Source organism: Sciurus vulgaris (genome assembly GCF_902686455.1).
Source record: "Sciurus vulgaris genome assembly, chromosome: 2".
Lineage (NCBI taxonomy): Eukaryota > Metazoa > Chordata > Mammalia > Rodentia > Sciuridae > Sciurus > Sciurus vulgaris.
This window is the reverse complement of record NC_136462.1, coordinates 68,782,752-68,806,853: the sequence shown is the minus strand read 5'-3', so window position 1 is coordinate 68,806,853 and position 24,102 is coordinate 68,782,752. Positions and strand designations below refer to the sequence as shown.

Below are 24,102 nucleotides of genomic sequence, written 5' to 3'. Positions count from 1 at the left end.
CTAAGGTTTTAAAGCATTTAAAGCATTTATAGTTGCCTACGCTTGTAATGCATGATTGAATTAATGACAACCCTGTTTCAGAAACACTAATGACATTTGCTTTTAGCATTTTCTTTAGAATATAATCATGGGGATCGTAGAGTGAGTTAAGCTTTAGATCTATATGTCTTTCTTCCACTTTTATGACTCTGAGATTTAAAAAAAAAATTCTGATGAAGAACTGAAAAAAGTTGCTTTTTCTCTGACTGCCGTTTCCTAAAAGTGGAAGTTTATGTTCTCAAATGTATGTACACATTGCATTGTGTGTAGAGCTCAAAAGCGTAAAAGCAGAATATATTAAATTTCAACATACTTGTTATCCTGCATTCCGGTTGACTGTAGAGAATCTCTAGTCATGTCTATCTGTTTTTGATGCCTCTACAGAATAACTGCCCAGCATCCTCTGCCCAACCAATCAGAATGTAGGAAAATCTACAGATATGACGGAATCTACTGTGAATCTACCTACCAGAAGTATGTTGAAATCTTTGTGAGTCTTCCTTCTGGCTCGTGCATCAGTGCTTGTGATTGCCAGCTATTCAAAAATATCCTTGTATTGAAACCTTATTTTTATCTAATTTAGTGGGGGAAAAACCAAACCAAACCAAACAAAATGACAACAACCAAAAAAATTTGCCTCTGAAATCAAAACAGAAAAAAAAAAAATGTTTATTCATTTGAAATTGTGGTCTAAAAGTTTTTTTTTAAATGACAGTGTTAAAGCTCTTAGGTAAGCTTCTTTATATTGCAATAAACAAGTACTTATATGCAAGAAAATCTCAGCAAAATACATTGCACAGGTGCTACGCATCTTAGGGATTTGAAAGGTGTGTTATGTATAAATTAGCTGTCACTTTTTTTCAATCCTGTAATGGAATGATGAGTTGTAATTTGCATAATCCTTTAAGAAGTCAAATTATACTGTCATGTAGCAGACTTAACATGCTAGCTAAGATTTCAGAGCTTTGCAGCTAATTACTATGTACCTTACAGGACAGTTAAATTGAAGTTGAGTCCTCTGTCTTTGCTGCCATTTGCTTTGTCCGTTACTTAACAGAATGTGCACTTTTGGTAACGAGGTGTTGTTGCTATCACTGAAGTAAACACTTTGCTCTGGGGAGGAAATGGCATTTTAATATATTGTAGCTTGATTTGTAATGCTTTTACTCAAAAGAATTTTTTTTAAACAATAGTCCAATTGGAGTCTTCAGAAAAAAGGATAGAAATTTATGCTTTCCAGAAAAGTTATGGAATATTGATTGAAGCAGCATTAAAATTTAATTAATTCTTCCCCTATAGAAAATTTAAGGTAACATCTTTTATAGTAGAATGTCATTTTTTTTTAAAGTGCCCTTTTTTCTTTAAAAAGTCTTTCTGAATACAAGCTGGTGAGTTCTACTTTCATTTACTCCTCCAAATGGTTGTAGAGAGTTTTCTTTCATGGTTTTCAATTTTTAAATGATCAGGAAATGCTAGTGGCTATGGAGGCCGTTCTCTGAAATGGATACAGAATAGATACCGGATGGAACTGGAACTGTTTTCCTGCCAATGATTTAGTTGACAACTGTATCACAGTCTCTTTATGATGTGTTTACCTCTGGCTTTATTTATTGCTATCCTGTTACCTAGATCATGTTGTTTTCTTCATCAGAATTGATGTAATCATAATGCACAATTATTTCCGATATTGTTAAAAACTTTTTTGTCAGTCATTTATTGTGGCTTTTGATGGCCAGGTTTCTGTAATTGGTTAGTGATTTATGGTGTTGTGATTGGTGGCTACTTTGAAGAAGCCTTCTGTTGTCTAGCAATGGGGTCTTCTAAGGACCATATTTAAGCAGCAGTTTATTGTTGACCACTCAAATAATAGGCAATCAGCAATCAATTGTTGTTCATTTGTAATTCAGCTGGTTTCACCTGTCTGAAATAACTATCTGCTTGAAAGCTGAAGTTGGTCAGTTTAGAGTGAGGAACACGAACAAAGCCAGGAGGAGCTCTGTCCATAGGAAGACTTCTCTTCTCACCATGGGAATCATCTCAAGGGCTTGCTTTTATTAAGAATCAGTGTTATTTGTAGTCAAGGTAGACAGTAGGCAGCACAGCTGTGACTGCCAGGGAAAGTCACTAGGGGGATATTCATAACAAGGAAATATTGGCAAATAAATGATGAAGAAGGGGAAGAAATCCCCAAGATGTTAAATTGGAGTACTGTCACTGAGATGATTAATGGTGTTGTGTATTTTAGTGAAGATGCTTATCTGAATTGTCTTGAAACTATAGTGTACATTTAATAGCACCTATAAAAAGCACGTGGTGTGCAAGCACACTGACAAGAGGGCTGTGCATTCAGATTCTGTTCTTCTGAGTATTTTCTCCAACTAAATCTTTGGCTTTTGGCTATTACAAAGCTAGTGTTACTAATACACAGGATGCAATTATTCTGCATATTTAATATTAATCAGCACTTATATAGTTCTTCTCCATAGAGAAGTGAAGATGTTTTGTGAAAATGGTTCTCTTTTCAACACTGTTGAGGGTGTGAATGTTGTCAAGTAGGGAAATGAGAATCAAGCAGATCACGCAGGTGAACAGTCAGGACCGCAGTGGGTGAAACACTAAACCTTCACCAGTGAAGGGGTGGGTATGATTAAAAAAAATGTCAACTTCTGGTGAATCTTAGAAAAAATTCTTTAACTTTCAGTTATCAAGTCATAAATATCCTGATTCTGTGGCATGAATTATCACATGCCTGGAGGGATCATTTATCAACTATATAGTAGTTACATCTTTGGAAAAGTTACTTAACCTCCTTGGACTTCAATAATTAATATTAGCCATAGGAATAGATACAGATGAATGACATGTAATCCTATCTTCGATGAGCTTACAGTCTATTACAGCAACACTTTTGAAACTCTGGGTCACTACCCAAATAGGGGGATATGAATCCAATTTAGTGGATCAAGATCAGAATTTAAAAGTGAAATATAAGAGGAGATTATGCATTGTATTTAGTAAGAATGTGCTTTATTTTTAAAGACTTTTGTTTTAGTTTTATTCACTTGTGTTTATGTATATACAACTGCACATAATGTGTACGCTGGGTGGGTTATGAGGTCATATATATATCTTACTGTTTCATTTTCAAAAAAAGGAATGAAAGCCATTATATTAGTGCCAAGTAGATAAATGTATAAACATATTGTACAGGTGTTATGTTCTTATGTGTTTAGGGTATTGTAGATTATAAGGAAAGACAGTTCTGCTGAGAGTCCAGGTATGAAGAGGGTACACTATCTGAATTTTCATAGCTAGTCATGTCCTGGAGCCAACTCAGATGGGTTTGTGAAAGCCAGTTGTATGATCTCTGTGATCAGTAAACCTCATGTTCTTAACTTGAAATTGGATAAAGTATTTATACCATGGAGATTGGAAAATGCTGCAAATCAGCTGCCTCCCTCTTTCATTTTTTCCAGTACTGGGAATTGAGCCCAAGAATGCAGCCCTGAGCTACATCTCTAGCCCTTTATATTTTTTTATTTTGGGACAGGATCCCAGTAAGTTGCCTACTTTGGCCTTGAACTTGAGATCCTCCTGCCTCAGCCTCCTGAGTAGCTGAGATTATAGGTGTGTCCTATTGCACTTGGCACCCTAACTGGTTGTTCAGCATTTACCAGCATATCATTGCTTATATTTCTTCCAACCATAATTCTGTGGTTTAAAAATTTTTGTGAATTGTTACTTTAAAAAACATTACTTTATGTGGTGCATTTAGATTTGATTGAGAATTACTAGAATGACTAAAAAGTTGTTTCAATATTAAAATTTTAAGGCCAACAGGAATAAAAAATTTATTTCAACAGGTTTGTAATTTATTACTTTAAAATAATGGTAGTAGTTACCCTAATCTCTTATATTCAATGCTTCTGATACTTCTGATTTACAACTTCAAATTGCAATTGTTGATACTGTGTTTTTTGGCAAAGGGTAGAAATATGGTCTTTTAAAAATTACTGGTGTTGTAAATATTTTACAAATCTCATTGTTATATGCTAAGCATTCATTTTGCTAAGCAGTAAATATTTGGGGTCCTAGCCCCCTCTTTCCTTTTTAAACTGCCTATTTATAGTTTGTAATAATATCTCTGTACTTAAGTGAATTCATTTGTAAAGTAGTGGATTTGATTGGGAGATATCCAAGGTTTTTCTAAATTAAAACAATTGCTAATCTTATTTTTTTTTCTATTTTTGAGAATGAAAGTAAAAGCAACAAGAATCTGAAAAAGGAGAAAATATATTCCCTCTGTAATATTAATAACTTTGAACTTCATTTTTGAAGAAAGGCAAGAAAATATTTGGCCAGTGAGAAAAGGAAACATTGGTGGACATGACATGGAATACTAATAAGAAGTCCATAGACGATGGCCTGTGTTAAGAATATTTGATGGTAAGAAAGAATAGGTAGGAAAGAGTCCCCTGAGCTCCAGAGCTGAAGAGGAAATTCAACCATAGAGTTGGATACTGCCGTAGAGAAGTTGGAGGAAGAGGGGAATGTCCTTAAAGCTGCTTTGGAACAATCATTTCACTAATATTTAGGAAAAGTGGAGAGAGTCTGAGATGGGAGTCAGTTACTCACACGGCGCTTCTGCTGTACCATTTCAGTACACACTTTAGGGCCCAGTTTAAACAAAAGGGATCCTAGTCTCCAGGTGGAGCTAAGACTAAGTACTCATTGGGAAGGTGTTTGAAATTGAAGAGACCATTGGCAAGATGAGAGTTTTTGTTTGTCTTCATCCCAAGGCCATCTTCGGTGAAACTCATTGCACTTGGGTGCTTGCTTTGTGCTGGGTGCTGCAGCCTCACCCCCACAGAGCATTTTTGTCCGTACCTCTTATTGCAGATCGGGAGTTGTTAACTGATAATGTTACTCTTTTCAGGACTATTTGCATTTTAATAAGCAACTCCAAGTGAAGGAATCAAAGAGAGCAAAAAGGGAATCTTCTCTAATAGAATAATTTCAGACACCTTGACAGGAGTTGGAGGAATTAATTTGAGGCTGGAGGAGAGTGAAGTTTCTTCCGGGAGAAGACTGAACCCAAATATGGATGTTCTATTCAGTGTAGTGTTAAGGTTGACCTCGGCTGAGAGGCATGGGTCTGGAAATGGGAACATTTGGACTCAAAAGAGGAAAGGAATTGATGAGGGAAGAGAAGGGGAGAATAGTGAAGAAAAGCACTCACCAGTCCTTAACAACTGTGTTGTGCCAGACAGAGTTCTGCCCACTCAAGTGTCCTTCCAATTACTGATAAGCCAGTGCCATTCCAGGCAGGCAACTGTGGGTGGGGTTGGGGGCGCTGGATGTTCACCTATGCTGAAGGGGAGCGAAAGGTCAAGGAGCTCTAGCCACAGCAGCCAATTCTTTCACTGGTTGTTTAACCTGATTGATTGCTATTATATGACCATTTTCTCCTTCACATTAGAATAATTTATGCAGTTATGTTTTGGACAGTAAATGACAAAAAATAGAGAAAAGAATTTGAAAGACACAATTAGCTTCTTAAAGAGCCCTAAAAGAATCTCTGTGTTAAAGAGACATTGAACTTTGTAATAAGAACTACTTCAAGTCTTTCAGTTTCAGAGTGAATTCTGATTTCCACATCAAGCCTTTCAGACTTCAGTATGATTTCTAGTAGTTCTTCCAATTAATTTTGGCCTCCCACCAATGATTTTGCCTATAATGGACTTGGTGACATTTCTTGGTAATGTGGATGGCATGAAAATGTGTTATTAGGGCTTATTCTGGAGGAACACTTTAAAAATCGATGCATTCATTCATTTATTTAAGTAATGCATTTTAGTGGGGCACAGCCATTCACATCTGTAATCCCAGTGACTCAGGAGGCTGAGGCAGGAGGATTGCAAGTTCCAAGCCAACCTCAGCAACTTAGGCCCTAAGTAACTCAGTGAGACTGTTTCTAAAGAAAAATAAATAAAAGGACTGGGGATGTAGTTTAGTGGTTAAGCACCCTTGGGTTCAACCTCCAGTATCAAACAAACAAATATATTTTAGTCATCAGTCATGGGTCAGGAGCTGTTCTATGCAGACTCTAACCAACTCATTTAGAGGTGGCTGAGTAAAACCTTTGCCCTTTGCAAACCTAGAAGACTGAGATAACAATAATAATTTCTGGTTCCACATGAAAGATGCCTTCAGAGACACAAGGGCCAGAGGTCCTATGGAAGGACACCTTGAAGTGGTCCTTGCTTATGCTCAAGGCAGGCCCCAAGGTTCTCATGGTGGCAGAACTGTTTGATCTTGGGCTAAAAACAGGCATTTCTGGTGTAGCAAATTGCAAATGGCACAAAGCTGGAGTGGAGGCTTAGGCTGGGGTGGCAGGAAGTGAGGGTGCAGAAGAAGGGGGAACAGAGGCATCCCATCATGGTGGACTGCCATGCTGCAAGATCCTGAGCCAGGGGGAGTTTTCTGGAGGGGCAAAGGGTGAAATGGACTGCATGCTGGAGAATTACTTTGGTCATACTGGATGTAGGTTAGACAGGAGACAGAAAGCCCACAGTTTCATCTTGTTTTTGTCTCTAAGCTTATTTAGTGTGCTTGACAAGGAAGAACGTGGAAGCATGCTGTTGGTTTGAAGTTAGTTGTGATTTATGGATATCTTGGGGGACTTTCCAAATATGAAATCCAGGTTCATACCTGCCCATGAATTCTCCGCTCTTCCTGACTCAGGGGGCTTCATGTCTGCCTTTCTCCTCAAAGACCACTTATAATTCAAGATGCCCAAATGCCAGAGAGTAAAAATGGTAGGCACAGGCTGTGTAATTTAGAGTGAAAGAATATTAATTGGCTTCATTGGATTGTATATTTTCATTATGAGAGAAGTGACTACAGAGATTTTTTTAATTGGTTAGTGACACACCTGCAGTGTATATGAGAACTCCAGAAACCTGAGAACAGAAAGTAAAGGTCAAGGTGAGAGGAACAGAGCTACAATGAACCTTTTATAGACATGCTGTTGAACTACAATGTTCAAAATTGCTAACAGGTGGCTTCAGAGGGACCAGATATTAATGTGCTTGTGCTCAGATTTTAAAAATTATACAGCAAATTTATAGTAATACATAAACTATGGTTTTAATAAGTTCTCCTCACCTTAAGAACAACTGGTTCTGTGTGTTAGGTTATAAATGTGTCTTTAGTCAATCTTTGGACTTAGTTTATACATCAGAATGAAAGAATTATAGTTTATTCTCTGATTATGAGAAACCTATTTTAAGATCCACAAATCCAGGCAGTTGTATGTAATCATTATTGGAGATGGTTAAACCTCCTGGAAATGGATTTGGGTTTGCTCCTACTCCCATAGTTATCTATTAGATGTTGTACAATGGCTGTTACTTAACTATTTAAGCATATGTTTTCTTACCTTTAAAATGCAGATAAAAATAATCCAGGTTGTTTTCAGGATCAGTTGATGATGGTAATGGTAGTTAGTAATCTTATTGATCTTTGACCACATATTGATGTCAGAGAGCAGGCTAATGGCTTAACATACATTTTAAAATTCTTAAACTTAACATGAGTGTTAGGCATGATTACCACTATTTTACATCTAGAAGAGTAGAACTGAAGAAACTCACTCAAGGTTAAGAAGGTAGGACATGGTGGGATTTGGATTAACATCACTAAATAATAGCCCAATAGCGAAATATAGCCTCTGTTTCCCCCTATCCAATTTTGTAAATAAGGTTTTATTGGAATACAGCTATGCTCATTAATTTATATATTGACATTTACTCTTCCTGCCTCAAAATAATTGACTACTACTGACAGAGACAAATATTAGAAATATTTGAGGCCCACAAAGCCTCAAATATTTATAATCTGGTCACTTATAAAATAAGTTTGTTGACCTCTGCTTTAGAATTTGGGTGGTCTGATTTCAGAGCCTAAGGCCTAAATCCCAGAAACACCTGTGGTAGTTCATATATACTAAGTGTCCACTAAATGAGTACTACTTTGTTACTTATATAGCTTAAGTTACAACTTCTCACAAAGCTGTTGTCTATAAAGTGGAAATAATAAGCATTCAATCTCCAACAAGTTAAGCCATCATGACTGTGAAGATGTTGAAGAAAAACTGAAAAAGAAACTCACTCTGAATGTTATGTTATTCCGAGTGTGTGTTATTCTTGTTATTTATTACTATTTCTCATGTAATATAGATGAGAAAGGTTTCATTTTCACAGCAAAGTGCACTATCCGATTAAAGAGGCATTGTGAATTTTAGAGAATATTGCAGGAACTCTATTAAAATGATTTCACGTACCAGAAGATTTCATACTTAGGAAATTTAAGAAAATATTTTCCTTATGAAAAATACATAAAATATTGTGGAAATGTCACTGATAATAAAAAGTATTGTGAACTGTGTTGTTAAAAGTAAGTGTAGGCCGATGTTCATAATAGGAAAAAATACAAGGATTTATTTCTCAAAATGAGAAGATAATTAAACATATTTCCTGTAACCATCTTACCAGCAACAAAAAGAATGAGGTTATGGCTTCAACTCCACCCTACTTAGAGCTTTTATTTCCATATGTTTTTTCTGTTGATTTAGGGAATTACATGTCCTCTTCTCGTAAATGACCTTGGGTTTGTGTTACCTTGGAGCTTACAGAGCAGGCTCTGGCAGACTTTCAACTTCTGCTGAAGAGATATTCTTGGAATTTCCTCTCAACAGGGCCTATGTCATGGGTTGGTGAATGGGTGGTTCCTAGATCAGTTACCTCATGACTTTTATCTGCTTCTCTTGGAATAACTCTTTTTGAATAGAGATACAGCATATTTTAATTCTAACAACATTTAGAAAATTCAAATAAGCATAAAGAAGAAAATTAATGTCATTTGTATTTGTACCTCCCTTATATAGTCACTGTTAACAATTTAGTTTGTCTTTGTAGCCTTCTTTATAATTGTATATATTTATAGCCCATCACCTTTTATAGATGTATATGGATATATAATTATTGTGAATCCATCCACAAACAGCTGGAAAAATCTCTGGAGTCAAGATTGTAGGGGAAGTTGAAAGCTGTATGGTCAACTTTCACATAGAAACTGTGGTCTGCAGAGATTTCCTTTCTGACATAACATCCTCCTGTCCCCCAACCCCGTCTGGGTAGTTTGATCTACTTTCTGGATTTTGATCACTTATTTTTGTGGGTCTTTGAAGTTCTCTAGCAAGAACTAGTGATATATACTTATTAGTGATAACATTTTTAGTAGAAAGATCCTCTTTGCCACCTCAATATTTACTTATTTATTTATTTAGGTACTGGGGATGGAGTCTGTGGGTACTTAACCACTGAGCCACATCCCCAGCCCTTGTTGTTTTGAGACAGGTTCTCAAAGGTTGTTTAGGGCCTCATTAAGTTGCTGAGGTTGGCCTTGAACCTGCCATCTTCCTGCTTCAGCCTCCTGAGTTCTGAGATTACTGCACCCAGTTCGATATTTATTTTTATCTAAAGAGAGTACATCATTTCAATGTGCACATGGTTTTTCAAATTATAGGATGAGGCTAATGGTAAGAAGGGCATGGCAGCTTAAACAAACATGGCTTTTTTAGATCAGATTATGTACATATATGAGAAGTAATTTCCACATGATTAGAGTTTTCTGGCTCCTTTATGAACTCATTTTCTCATATGCCATCACTGCTGTATCATTCTCTAAGTTGCTTAAAAAGAGAACTCAATTTACTGTGTTCGGCATTGAGATGTTAAGATCAAGTTCTCAAAGCAGAGAGCTGGGTCCTTGGAGGATTTTGGTTCAATGACCAGTGTGCAAAGAAAACATTCTTGGATGATTTTCTGTTGGTAAACTTGAGGCCTTTGTAAGTTTCATATCACTTTGGGAATTCTTTGGAATTGGGTGCTTGAGGTCCATGTGATTAAATAGGCTACTACTGCATCATATTTAAAACCCAATTTCCCTTCCTCTCCCTCAGCCCAGTGTGAAGGATCCCTGGCCTCACTAAGTGCTTGTTCTCTTCTGTTACCAGTGAGGCTCACCTGTTTCTCTTACTAGCAATTCTCATTCATTTACTCACATTTCAGCTAACATAAGCTCTCATAACAGCATCATTTTCCTGACCCTCACCTGTCAGGGGTGCTGATAGCAAATCACAGCCTACTGCATGCCTTGGCCTTGAAACTGGAACCTTTTGGATGATTCTTTTCTTTGCTTTCTCTCTCAACCCCACTAACCAAACTGTTTTAAAGGTGAAATTGAGTTAGCATGGCTACATTGGGCATGAAACCTCCTGTCCTGTGTTTTCCGAGCCTTGACTGGATGTCTTGGTGAAGCAAGCATTTGATATTTAATTGCAGGGGGATCTTGGCTCACTTTCAGGGGAAGCTGCTTGTTCTCCCAGGGACTGCCTCACTGCCTGATGACTTGTAAAGGGGGAAAAGGAAGCAGCAGTTCTGTTTCTCACCCCCTGGAGAAATTTGTCAGGTGTCCCAATTCTTGAATGAGCATCAGGGGACACAGGGGAAGTGGTGGGATTCATGTCACCACATTTTTATATAGAGAAATTTGGAGGTATATCCAATGGGGATAAGAGAGGAGGGCTGGGGTGCTTCTGAGCGCTTGTAAAATTCATAATCAATAAATATCTGATAGGCAGATATTTTTTACCTTTTTTCCTGAATGCTGCTTGCCCAGAGTTAGTTACAATTTCTGGTAGACATAAAGAAGGCTGATTTAAAAAAATTATCATGGTACTTCTGAAATGCCTCTGGGGAGAAAAGACTAGAAAACTAGCATTATGGGCTAGCAGATTTTAAGTAGAGTATATTTCTAGAAGGATCTGGTGGCATGTTTGGTTCACTTGCACCAAGAATAGTTTAACTGAGTCTGTTCAGGATGGATTTGCAGGACATAAATGTTTGCTGCGGTACAGAATGTCCTCAGAAGGCAAGGCTCTGAGATACAGACGGAGGATGGTGAATATAGCTGCATTTATTCTGCCATCTAAAGGGAACACTCATTGATGCCAAGGCCTTGTGCTGTGAGGTCCAGTTTATCCTTCTGGGAAAAATGGAAGCTTTAACTCTAGACAGTGAAGTTATATTTGTTTCATCATTTTTACCTCTGTGTTGACTGATTTTCCATATGTAGTAATGCAGATGGGGCTGAAATCAGAAGGAAAGGGGATAATATGGTGCAGTGGTCTTCAGGCATTATTGTAATTGACCCAAACAACCCTATTGAAGTAAGTAATATATTTCTTACCTTGCCCTCAAGAGAATGGAGGCTCAGAGAGTTTAGGCAACTTACTCTGTTAGCACAGCTAATAAGGTATAATCTGATAATGGTATTGGGGGCCAAATCAGGTCTGTCTTGCTCAGCAGTTTATCCCCTTTTGACAGGGTGACATGGCCTTTGGAGCTAAAATGATACTTCACTTCAGAAGCACATCCATCCTCTATTCAAGGACAGCCCATTGAAATCTATTTCCATAAAAGAATAGAACCCCCAGGAACTTAAAACCATATCTGTAGGGGAGATGGGTTTGTCATATTGAACATTAGTCATTTAAAAAACATGTGGTCAGGGTTCTTTGTGTGCAGAGCTACCTGGGGCCTTTGTGTCTCCCCCATGGAGATTCCACCTATCTTCACACTGCAGTTCTCACACAGAAATGGATGAATCTCAACTTCTTGTTTCAAGCCCTACCTCTTGACACACTCTAGTTTTATATTTTCACACTATACACATTCCTACTTATATTCCACTTTATATCAACCTTGAAATATAACAACTCACAAATTGTGAGCATGTCCATGGAAATTTCCAATTAATCCTCAGAGCAACCCAGTGAACTGTGTTTTGCCTCTGTTTCATGTGGGTAAAAAAACAAGACCTCGACTCATAGCTTTGGGGTGACATGGCTGGCCCACAAATTAACACCTTTTTCATCTCCCAGTTAGGCCTTTCTCTAGGACAGGACAATCATTCCTTCAAAACGGCACCCAATATCTTGCCCAGAAAGTTCCTCTCCTGCCTTGTACTTCTTTTATCTTCATTTTCTTAGTCATTCAGACTCACTCTTAGAATCATCTTTCTTGTTGCCTCAGTCTTGTCTCAAATATCCTCTTTGCAGCATGATTTCTTTAAAACAAAACAAAACAAAACAAAAAACAAACTTCCTCTCTTTTCCATTTTCCTACTTTAAGCAATGATTTCATGCCCAGATTTTTATAGTCTCCTAATTAACGTTCTTAACCTCTTTCCTGGTCATTTTGATTCAGATAAATAAATACTTGAGTCCCATCATATCCAGAACACCATACTAAGGAATGTGAGAATTTTCCTTTCTTAATTACCTTATAAATAGTTACCAGATTAAAACACTATTTCTAACCTATTTCTTTGCCTGAAGTTATTGACTTCTCATTCTCACTGCATGGTGTCTGTAGTCGTAGCTTAATGTTTGAAGCCTGCAAGTCTCCGACTCTCCCTTTCAGCCTCACCCTTCTCCCAGATATATCTCAGCACAAGCTCTCTGTTCCTGTCCATGCAACACGTCCACAGTTCACGCACTGGCTTCTCACCTTTGCTTTCTCCTTGGTGAAGTCTCTTTAAACTGGTTTCATCCACAGTAGCTTCTTTCTCTTTTTAATTTAATGTGTTAGTTGGGTCTACAACACGGAACTCTTATTTGGTATATTTCAGTGAACAAAGACCAAAATCTTTGTCCTCAGAGTTAGTATTTGAAACAGGCAGTAAACAACAAACATTAAAAATGGGGGAATTCATGTAGTCTGTTCAAGGATGGTTGGTGCTGTAGAACAAAAATAGAGGTTGAGAAGGAATCAGGAGTACGTAGCTTGAAGGGAGACCAATTGTGGTCTCAAATAGGCAAGACCCCCATGAAAAAGATACTTGAGTAAAGACTCCAAGTCTTAAGTGAGTTGTTAGGTATTCAGGTAGCCAGGGGAAGATTCCAGGTAGAACCAACCACTGCTACCAAGGTTCTGAGACTGCAGAGTTTTGACACACTCAACATTGGGCACCCAGAGAGGAGGGGTGTGAATGAGCAAGGTCAGGCAGGGAACCAGCACATAGGACACAGGAAGGCCAGGTAAGGCCTGGCTTTGCACTACTTGAAGTGAGATCTTGGGAGGATTTTGAATTCAGGAGTTATGGGATATAACTTAAAATTGTCCTGGCAGCTAGCAGAGTATGTTTGAGAGTGATGAGGGTAAAAGCAAAAGCCTAGCCAGGAGTTTCTTGCCATAGTCAAGATGATTTTCATTGAAGATATAGAAAGTGGAGGTGATGAGAAAAATGTGGATTCTGCTATATTTTGAAAGACGTGCCAACAGGATTTCTGATGGATTGGATGTGTGTGTGTGTGTGGGGGGGGGGGAGTCAGTGCTGAATTCGTGATTAAATCCTTGCTTGTCATTTACTTTGTATCATGCTTGTGGCAGCACTCAATTGTATATACACAAATACCTTCCAGAAACTCATAAACTTGGAGACGAGGCATGCCATAAACTTATGCAAGTCAAATGGGAAGAGGTTGTGTGTATAATCACAAGGTTGCAAGTTCCTTAAAGATATTTTTCATTAGTTTACTTTACAGACTTTGAAAAGTACTTGTTGAAGGTTGGTGATTCTTATTTCTCAGAACTGCTAAATGCAATTAGAGCATTCATTGTAGTAGAGAGTGTTCAGGCTCTGTTGGAGACTAATGTAGTCAAATCTTAGTTCCATTAATAATTTGCTGAGTGATCTTGAACAAGTTACATAAGCTCTCTGTTTACATAAGCTTTCTTATTTGTGAAGTGATGATCATAGTTTCTCATAGGATTTACCATAGGATTGAATGAACTAATAAATTGCTTAGAACAATGCCTGGCACATGCTAAATCCTTAAGTATTTACCATTTCTAATTAAGTGCTCAGGAAAAATTAGTTAAAAGAAAATTTTACATTTGGAGTGATTCCCTCCCACCAAATCCATAACTGCAATGTCTAAAACTTATCAAGGTGCATGGTTAATAAATGTAAATGGCGAGGTCCCATATTAAGCCTTGCTCTCTTTTGTTGATGGCTTAAAATAACATGAAGAATTGCATTATGATCAAGCTGATTACCTGCCTTTCTAGATGTGGCCACTGAGGCTGGTCAGCAACCCTTCTTGGATACATTTGATTGACAGATTGGCAAACAGCATCTAAATAACACATAAAAAGATCAGCACTTTCTTATTATTTTTTAACTTAAAATGTTGAATGTGTATTAAAATGAGAAAAATAATTTTCAGGATAGATATGACTTTCCTAGTACATAAAAGCAAGGAGATCACATCAAGGAGGGAATATTATTTTTTTGCCCAAATACAGGAAATTACTATTTTTCTCTCCATGTTTATATTTTGATACCTAATATCTCCCTTCTTTTTTTTTTTTTTTCCTTCGTGTGATTGTTCCTATTATCCCTCTTACTATCAGTAACTTATTTGGCCTCCAAACCCAGGAAGGAGCAGTGCATTGCCACTGTGTAACTCCCACAGACTTCTTTAGTGTCAGAGGTGGTTTGAAGAGCAGCTTAATTCTGCTTTCATCGTGCTTGGTACTTCAGCGAGGCACTCAGGTTCTGTTTGAGCTCAGTATTCCTGATCCTATTCTGTACATCCTCGATGGCCGTGCAGACAGTAGCTGTCAATGAGTAACAGGTAAATATTGAACAGGGAAGCCCTTTTGATTAACTTTTGTGGATCATTATTTGAAAGTAACGTGCAGTCAGAACAGCTCCATCACTCATGATCATAGCACATGGTGTGGGGTCAGAGCATCAAGCTGTGGTTTGGAAAGCTGAGGTTGCATTATTTTTTCTGTTCCTGGGTCTGTATTCATGTAGTGCTAGACTAGCTATAGCTATCCAACGAGCAAAATGAGGACTGTTTAGCAGTGTGAATGCAAAATTTTTAAGATGGCAAAGCACAAAAATTCTTAGGGGGGATTCTGTGCTATGTAGGTATTAATATATTAAAGAACATTTATGATTAATTTTTGAAGTATCTAATACTCTTGCCCAGGTTCAGGAAGTCTTTTTCTAATATGGAATATAGACAGGTATGTCAAACTGGTGGTATGTTTTTAGTCGTACTAATGTGTGCTTGAAAGAATTATTTTCCTGGGTTTGGTCTATACCACTTAATTGGTACAACTTATCCATATGACACTTGTACCCAGAAAAATGGTCCACAGTTGACTTGCTCTTAAGTGATTCTGACCCAGTCATTGAATCTCATGATAAATTAATGGTTTATCAATAGTAACAATACTATCATCACATTTATTAATGTTTTGAGATCCACAAAAGAATATGCATGGAACTTGGTAAAGAGACATGGGACTGCATAGAAGAAGACTGGTTTCTGCTTTCAAGAAACATTTCTAGATCAACACTTACATGGTCATAACAAGAAACAAACCATGATTAGGTTGTTGTTGTGCAGTGCATTTTCAGTGGAGACTCTAATTGGTGGTCAAATAAACAATTCCAAAATATTTTCATAACTAAACATTTTAGAATAAATCTTTTAGTTGAGACTTAATTGTATCGAATTGTAGAAATAATATTTAGAAATGAACATGTAATAATTCGGATCATTAAAGCAACCAATAAGAGTAGGTCAAATCTCCTTCATATTCACATTCTAGAGCAGTAGGTAAAAAGGTAAGCATTTTATGACACTTTAAATGTATAATTGCAACATCACATCGTTAATTGCTTCTTAGATGGATTAATTCCATTGTTACTGTTTAGCATATACATACCACAAAAGTGAAAAAAAATCTGTATATGGTATGTTGGATGCAATCTTAATTTGTCTCAAACCAAACTAGCCTAGTCAAAATACCCTCAAAATAAAAACCAATAGTTTTATTCTGAAAAATTGAATAAAATTGAATTTTATATATTGAATAAAAATATATAGGTGGTTATGATTATTAGAACTGTAAATTACATGTTTATCACATTTCTGAGGAAGACATTTTGTATTGGCATCATTTCAGAAGAGTTTCAGTTTTGCTTTTAAATAGTGGCAAATATTAACATTCTTGTTCTTTAATTGTAATATTTCTGGTTGAATTGATGAGAATCAACCCCGCCCCACTAAAAAGAGAACTTCAAATTTTATTAGGAAAAAAAATCCCTTCATTTGGATAAGTGTTAGTCACAAAGTAAAGTATTAGAAATCACTATATTAGGGGCTGGGGTTGTAGCTCAGTGCGAATGCTTGTCTGGCATGTGTGAGGTCCTGGGTTCAAGTTTCAGCACTGCATATAAATAAATAAAGGTTAGTCAACAACTAAAAACAAATTAAATAAAAAAGAAATTGTTATATTTTGAAATTTAGATAAACCTATGGTGTGAACTTATAAAACATGATAAATTTAAAATGTAATTTGCCAAAGATAAAGTGTTCTTTATAATACAAATACACTGAAAGCTTATGCCACTTCAAGAGCAGTGTACACTACTGTACTTGACTCTATCCCTGGGGGACCCAGGATCTAATTTGGATTAGGTTCCAAGTGAACATGTGTTCAGTGGACTCATCCTAACCCTGAATTGATATTTCAACAAACCACAAAACTAGAACATAATTTGACATAACTCTTTGTTTAGAATTAAAATAGCAGGGATACTGTGGGTCAGGATGGAATTGGCAGGGCCGAATGGGAACATGCTCAGATGGCCTGGTGGCTAGCAGAGCCAGTACTTTTAGGCCTTCAGTATTCTTGAAATTATAGATAATTAATTCAAAGCATAATTTTCTGTTTGGAACAGGAACTTAGTATCAGTTTGCTTTCATGTAAATTTATTTGTGACCTATAACTTAATTGCTATTTCACCTATAAGAAAAATATATTAGTTTTGAAAGTTTACTGATAATTTTTGTAACTTAAAAATATGTTATATGTATTATGTTTATATTCTTAATAGGAAATAAAATGAGTTACTGAAGCACTGTTTAAACAATGATGACACCATTGATGGCTTTAATATTCCAGTTTAGTCACTGGATAGTATGGTAAAGCTTTTTTGGGGGAAAGTAGAATATATTGGGGGAGGACATGATAGTTTTGAAAGTTATTTGGCTCCAATCAGGAGCAAATATTTATTAAGGAAATATTTGTCATGTCTTTATGAGAAACTATAGATATCCTAAATCTTAAGGAATTTGTAGTCTAGCAGGGATTAGAAATAGCACATTGAATAATTTGTTTCATTAGTGAATGCCTACCAGGTGCCAGGCATTTTTCCAGGACCTGGATGTTCAGGGGTAAACAGGATATCCAGAGTTCCTATAGCATGGGTTCCATATTCAGTCAAGGGGTCAGACCTATGCAAATATAGACTGAATTGTAAAAGGTAGTGCTCTGTGGTATGAAGGAGATTAAGTTAGGGCAGGGGGATGGAGAGTGACATTTGATACAAGACAGGACGTGTGAAATGCCCTAAGATTGTCCTGAGTCTCAAGGTTCTCTTCATGTCCAAAAGGGCAGAAATGTCTGTGGTTGTGGGGAATTTAGGAATTCTTTGTGGAGAAGGAGGATCTTGATGCAGAACCTCGAAGGTTGGAAATGAGCAAGCCATGTTTGCACATGACAAACAGAGGATACAAACTGTAGTCTCCATGAAGGCTTGACCAGAGAGGGATAAGGTTGATGGGACCTTGAAGAAGAAGAGGGAAATTTTGGATTTGGTATTTTATATGGTTTCAAAATACTGACATTTTTGGGTCAAAAAAATGAAATGTGTGAGATTTTTCTAGCCTCTGTGTTTATATGGAGTAAATGAGAGAGGTGCAAACTGACACATTGTATGATAATCATGAAGCAGGGAGACTAAAATTTCTCTCCGTGTAAGCATAGTCTATTTCAAAATTTATTTGAGGTCTACTATGCAAACATGGGATGGGGTAGAGGGATCATGTCATCTGACTGACAAAAATAATTTGTAGACTGGCAGGTTTCAGAGCCACTGGTCCAGGTCCAATGTACTGGCTGTGGTTTATCTATGTTCTTCAATGGGATTCAATATGGATAACACATTTTTAAAGTGTACATATTGTCAGGCACCCTGGCACATACCTGCAATCCCATCTACTCAGGAGATTGCAAGTTCAAAACCAGTCTGGGCAACTTAATGATACCCTGTCTCAAAAAATAAAAAGTATAGGAGCTGAAGATGTAGCTTAGTGGCAGAATAGTCTCCTTCCGTGGATACTGCAAAACAATAGCAACAAAAACTTCATGAGCTGGCGAGTGTCCTTGGGCTTAAATAGACAGCTCAAACTGACTCTATGGATGTATTGATTATTATGACATGGCCAACATTTTATTCATATCTTAGTATATAAAAAACAAGTGCACATAATGTTATTGGAAAAGTGTGTAAGCTAGTGATCATTAAATGGTTGACCTTCAGCTCTATGTTTGTTTGTAAGTGCTGCCTATGTGTCAAGGTCCAGTCAACACAACACTCAGGTGTTGTGGGTGATGGTGCAGGAATGACATGTCATTTCTTAAGAATAGATCAATGCATGAGAACTGTGTAGATGGATTTGCTAATGACAGAACCAACTTGTATGATTCAAATTCATTTTCTGACTACCACCATATTGACAGGAGGTTTTTCATAAAATTCTTCTGATCTGTTGTTTATAAACTTGGAGATTCACACTCATTAACTTGATTCCTACTTCCATCCAAACAAAACAGAGAAAGAAAAAAAATCTTCTTTAATCATCATTTCCTTAGAACTTGTAATTGAAATACTATATTTTCTGCTTCACTATATAAGCCCCACTTGAGAGATGTGCTGTTGTATAGGAAGTGGCTTTTTATCTTGCGGATCACAAGAGTATTTTGATTATTGGGACAGCAGAATCCCAGGTCTAACGCAGTTTTTGTAGGAATCCTGACTTAAATATTTTAAGGTTTTGTGAGTAAGGCTCATGCTTATTGCACTGATTGCTGTACTCATTATTTGACTGACATTGGGTAATTTTATAGGGTCTTTTGACTTTCTTCATTAAGTTAGGTGAATTTTGAATTTTAAGAATGTGAATGTGAGTATCCTTGAGGGAATTTGACTTAGCAATATATGAAGTGTCTTGGCATGCATCATTTTAAAACATTTTGGTTCCTTTGGAAATTCATATTTTGTTTTTAATCTCATATGTATTATAATGTTCTTCATGACCTTTGTGAGGTGTGTCCTACACATGCCGCCTCTTCTCTCATCTCTGATCATCAACCTTATATTCACTACAGTATAACTAAATCTCAGTCCTCTCAGGTGAGGATGTTTGGTTCACCCCAAAGCATCTGGAAGATGTTTGAATATGCTTGATAGCTGCTTCTGGTAGTCAACAGAAACATTAAAAATTGCATCTTTAATGTTAAATATTAGACTGCTGAGCTGGTGAAAGGAGAACTTATAATCAAAAATTAATTTAACTTCTATCAAATAACTTTTAAGGCAGGTAAAGATATAATGAATGTAATAATTAACTTTAGAATTTAGTAAATCTTTTCAAAACTGCATTTTCTGAGTCCTTAAGCATGTATATATTTTTTAAGCTCTAACATTTTAAGATTTAGTTAGAGGTTTTGTATTTTGGTAGACTCAGATATCAAATTGCATTAAAAATTAAGCTTTAAAAGTTATTCACATTTCTGGACTGAGAATGTGGCTCAATGGTAGAACTCTTGCTTAGAATGTGTGAGGCTCTGGGTTTAATCCCCATCACCAAAATCAAACAAACAGAAAAAACAAACCCAATCATAGTATCACAGTTTTGTTTCCATAATAATCAGAATTGGCCTTTAAATCCTTAGCCAGTTGAACTATCATATGATTATTATAAATAATATGTATTTTTACATTTCCCATGATTAGTTGTCACCGAACTTGTAATACCATTAATTAGTTAAGGGGAAAAAACAAACTACAAACAAACAGTCTGTAACTACCAATCTGTAGTCTGCTCAGAAAAACCTGAAAAACAAGGGGCTTCATTTTTTGCCATCAATGTATAATGATCAACATTTTATAAGGAAAAATAAGATCTCATTCCCCAAGGAAAAAAGTGTAGGAGAATTGCAGTGTTGCTTAGAATATTACATGGGAGGTCTTGTGTTATAAGGTAAAAACCCTCTTGTTGAAAAGCCACCTGACACCGTGGAGCTGGTGACTTAATTTTCCTATCAATACCATGGTACCAGTTCTATAAAGGAGAGTAGTAGAGACTTCCTGTGAGTTGATTAAATGGAGATTAGAATCATTTGCTAGGTTATTTTATGGTATTTGTTCACAATATTTACCTTCCTAAATTGATTCAGCGTAATCCTTACAGCAGCATCCCTTCCCTCGTTTCTGGAAGACATATAGATAATGTAGTACTTATATGGAGTCTTACATGTCACTGAAAAACTGATTTTTGCCTTAGCTCACTGGAGCAGCAAGATTATATTAACATAGACTTTGGGACATTGTGTTCCCATAGGGTACAGAGTATAGCTGATATGACATGACTTTCCTTCAACAGTTGTTTTAACAAGATATCCTTCGTATACAATATACTGAGCTGAAAGGCATAACCAAGTAATGTTAGCAAGAAATACTGTTGGCAAAATTCTTGACTTTCATCTTTATCTGATTAATCCAAAGCAATGTGATAGTTACAAGAAAGTATTTTCAACTGAATATATATCATAGAATATTTATTTCTTTTAAATGTCTATAACTTCACAAGAACTAGTTTTGGAGTGGGAGATTTTTATTCTACAGACGTTTTTCTGCTTTCATTACAAATTGCAAGTGGGAAAATATCCAGATGGATTTGATCTCCAGTATTGGAGGGAAAAAAAAAAAAAAGCTAGGACTTTGGATGTCTTGTATAAAGAGTCAAGGTGCTATATATTCATATAATAACCTACTAAGCACTGTTCTAGGCACTGTGGATACCATAGCAGATAAACTGGCAATGGTATGGGCACTTATGGTATTTACATTCCCGTGGGGTAGCAGACAATATGCAAATGGACCAAAAATAGAAAACTTAGGAAGGTGGTAGGTGCTATGGAGATAATGATAAGCAGGAAAGTGCCCGGCATGGGGGTCATGCCTGTATTCTAGCGATTCAGAAGGCCATGGTAGGAGGATTATGAAGTTGAGACCACCCTTTGCAACTTAGCCAGACCATATCTCAGAATAAAATGAAAAGGGCTGTGGGTACAGCTCAGTGGTAGAGTGCTTGCCTAGCATGCAGGAAGCCCTGGGTTCAATCCCAGGGAGAATACAAAAAACAAAAACAAACAAACAAATGAAACCCCCCAAAACAAAACAAACAAGGCAGGAAAGTGGGCTAGGGAGATCAAGAGGTGAGGATAGGATTTGTACTTCTAAATGAAATTTCCAGAAAAGGCCTTGCTGAAAAGCTGATTATGGACCAAGTCCAGAGGAAGGGGCTGGAGGGAGCTGTGAGAATATACCTTACATGGGCCATTTGGAAGTGTCTTAGTCCCTGTCAGTGACACTGCGTTGTGAGTGCTTGCTCTCTCCAGGGGGGCTCTTTCCTGTTCCCTGTGTTTCTCTGTAGTGCCTTACAATCTATTTTATATTTACATTCTACTTTGGTGTGTGTGTGGGGGTGTACTCTGTAGAGCACTGAGCTCATTGGCTGAAAGGTGCTGTGAACTTTTTTTAAAGAAAGCCTAAAATGAAGCTTCCATAAATATTTGAAATTGCATCTTATCAAAAAATTGTTTCTCATAAATGTTTAAAAGTGTGAAAGAAAGTGTTTCCACTCTAAAAAGGATATTCTTACTAATTTACTAATTAACACTTTCCTTCTGCTTAGCACTTTTCAGGACCTGATTTAATTACAGTTTCTAGTACCTTAAATAGTGTTTTAAAGTGAGTCAGTGTTGCTTGGCTTAGAATATTGCAGTAGATTTTTTTTTGCCCCCTTTGGCTTTAGGTAATAGAAATAGATAATTTATTTCACTGCCAGAATCCTTATTGAAAATACATGTTGTTACTTTCAAGATGGGGCTGTGGATCATCAGAGATATGTTAGGTGGACATTTTCTTCACAGTCCTCAGGAAAGAGTTAATTGAATCCTTTTTCTTTAGTAATATGCAAGTAATTTTGTTTTTACTCAGGGCTTAGAAATAAAATGAAAGAAACACAAATTCTCCTATTGATACTGCTGTTTATCGGTGATGAATTTGCGTCCTCAAATGCTGAAGTATAACACCAGAGAAGCACACTGAGGCAAGCATATGATGCAAGTTTTATATAAAGGTAGTAACACAGACTTCTCCCAAGAGGGAGAAGGGGGCCATGGCTGGTGTTCTGGTATCCCAAGAATTGGGAGTGCCCTGCCCTTTTTATAGATTAAAGTTTCCTTTGCTCTCCTGCTTTCTCCCTCTAGGCCCAGGAGATGACAAAAAGGTGAGAAGCAGGTGGGCAGGGGGAAGGACCAAAAGACCTGAGTGATTCAGGCAGGTAGTAGCCCAGGGAGCATTAATTAGCAATTCCCTTTAGGAAGGGGAAGTATAGGCAGGTAACCTTGGTGATCAAAGGGCTCTGGAGACACTGATGTTCCAATCTCCCAGCGGTGGTCTCCAACTTCCTGGATCTAAACTGGTCTCCATTTCCTTGATTCAACTGGATCTCCTACAATTCTGGGTTCACTATTTATTCCAAGTTTGGAGACTATTTGAACTGGTTCCTGAAATACTGAAGAGTCCTCTTCTGTTGCATTGCCATCTATGGTAATATTTAGAATTGTTTGGTAATGTGTGCCTTAGTGGGTCTTACCAAAAAATAAAAATACATAAACAAACAAAAAATAGAACACTGTGAACCATAGATTTCCCAAAACAGTAGAAAGTGAGGTCTAGATTAAGAAAAAACAGGTTAGATTTAGATCATTTTTCTCTTTGAATGAAATAACCTTACAGTAATACAATTGATATAATATTGTCTATTCTTATTTAAGATGGGGAAGAAGAAATTCTTAAGAGAGCAGACTATAGTTCTTAGCATGGCTTACTTCCTGAGAGAAATCACATAGAAATAGGGGGAATGAGTTTCTTGCTGACACAAATATGCATTGTCACAATTCTTATGTTTCTTAAGTCTGTATAATTTTAGACAATAAATTATTTTAGAATAAGGGTTTATCTCACAAAATTAATCAGAAAATAATTGAGAATGACTTAAACTAATATTTTCAATAAGTTATATGTGATGTCTGAAATTACATTCCTAAATATAAATGCATAACTGCTACTTTACTAGTACTTTCTGTCCTCTCTGTGAGTCTAAACTCCAATTTACCTATGCCAGAATTGTGCACACATGTTCAGTAGTCGATATACAGTATTAGACAGATTAAAAACTAGATTAGATTACTCATTTCTGTGCCTACTGGGGGGTTATTTTCAGTACTGTCCTTCATTGAAGGGTGAAACAGTTTTTTATACAGAAAACACTTTGCTTTTTTTTTTTTTTGGCAGTATGGGGGATTGAACTCAGGGTCTTACACGTTTTAGACAAGCACATCACCACTGAACTACATCCAGCCCTTTTTCATTTTCAGGTAGGGCCTCACTAATTTGCCAAGACTGGCTTTGAACTTGCAAACTTGTAATCCTTCTGCCTCTGCCTCCTGAGTAGCTGGAATGTGTGCCACCCCACCCAACAGAAAATGCTGTCCTTTGATTACCATTTCCCCTCTCCTTACAAAGTGGAACACACTCTCTTATACCTCATGTACATATATTTTCAAGGTTCACTAGCTTGAATCCTTGAATTGTACTTTTTATTATAGATATTCAAGTGCTAGATTCTTCCAGTGCTTAGCACTGTTAGGCAATGAAAGTTTATATAATTTAGAAATGTTTCTCTTCCATCATAAAATAATCTGTAGTGTTATT

The 24,102-nt window shown here is 36.8% G+C and overlaps 1 protein-coding gene across 1 annotated transcript in view; it reads left to right on the top strand.

Moving 5' to 3' along the window:
• NPAS3 (neuronal PAS domain protein 3) overlaps positions 1-24,102 on the top strand; it is an 846,643-nt gene that overhangs the window by 108,311 nt on the left and 714,230 nt on the right. The window contains 1 exon segment of the mRNA XM_079127214.1: positions 424-513. Within this exon segment, the coding sequence (XP_078983340.1) occupies positions 424-513 (90 nt within the window).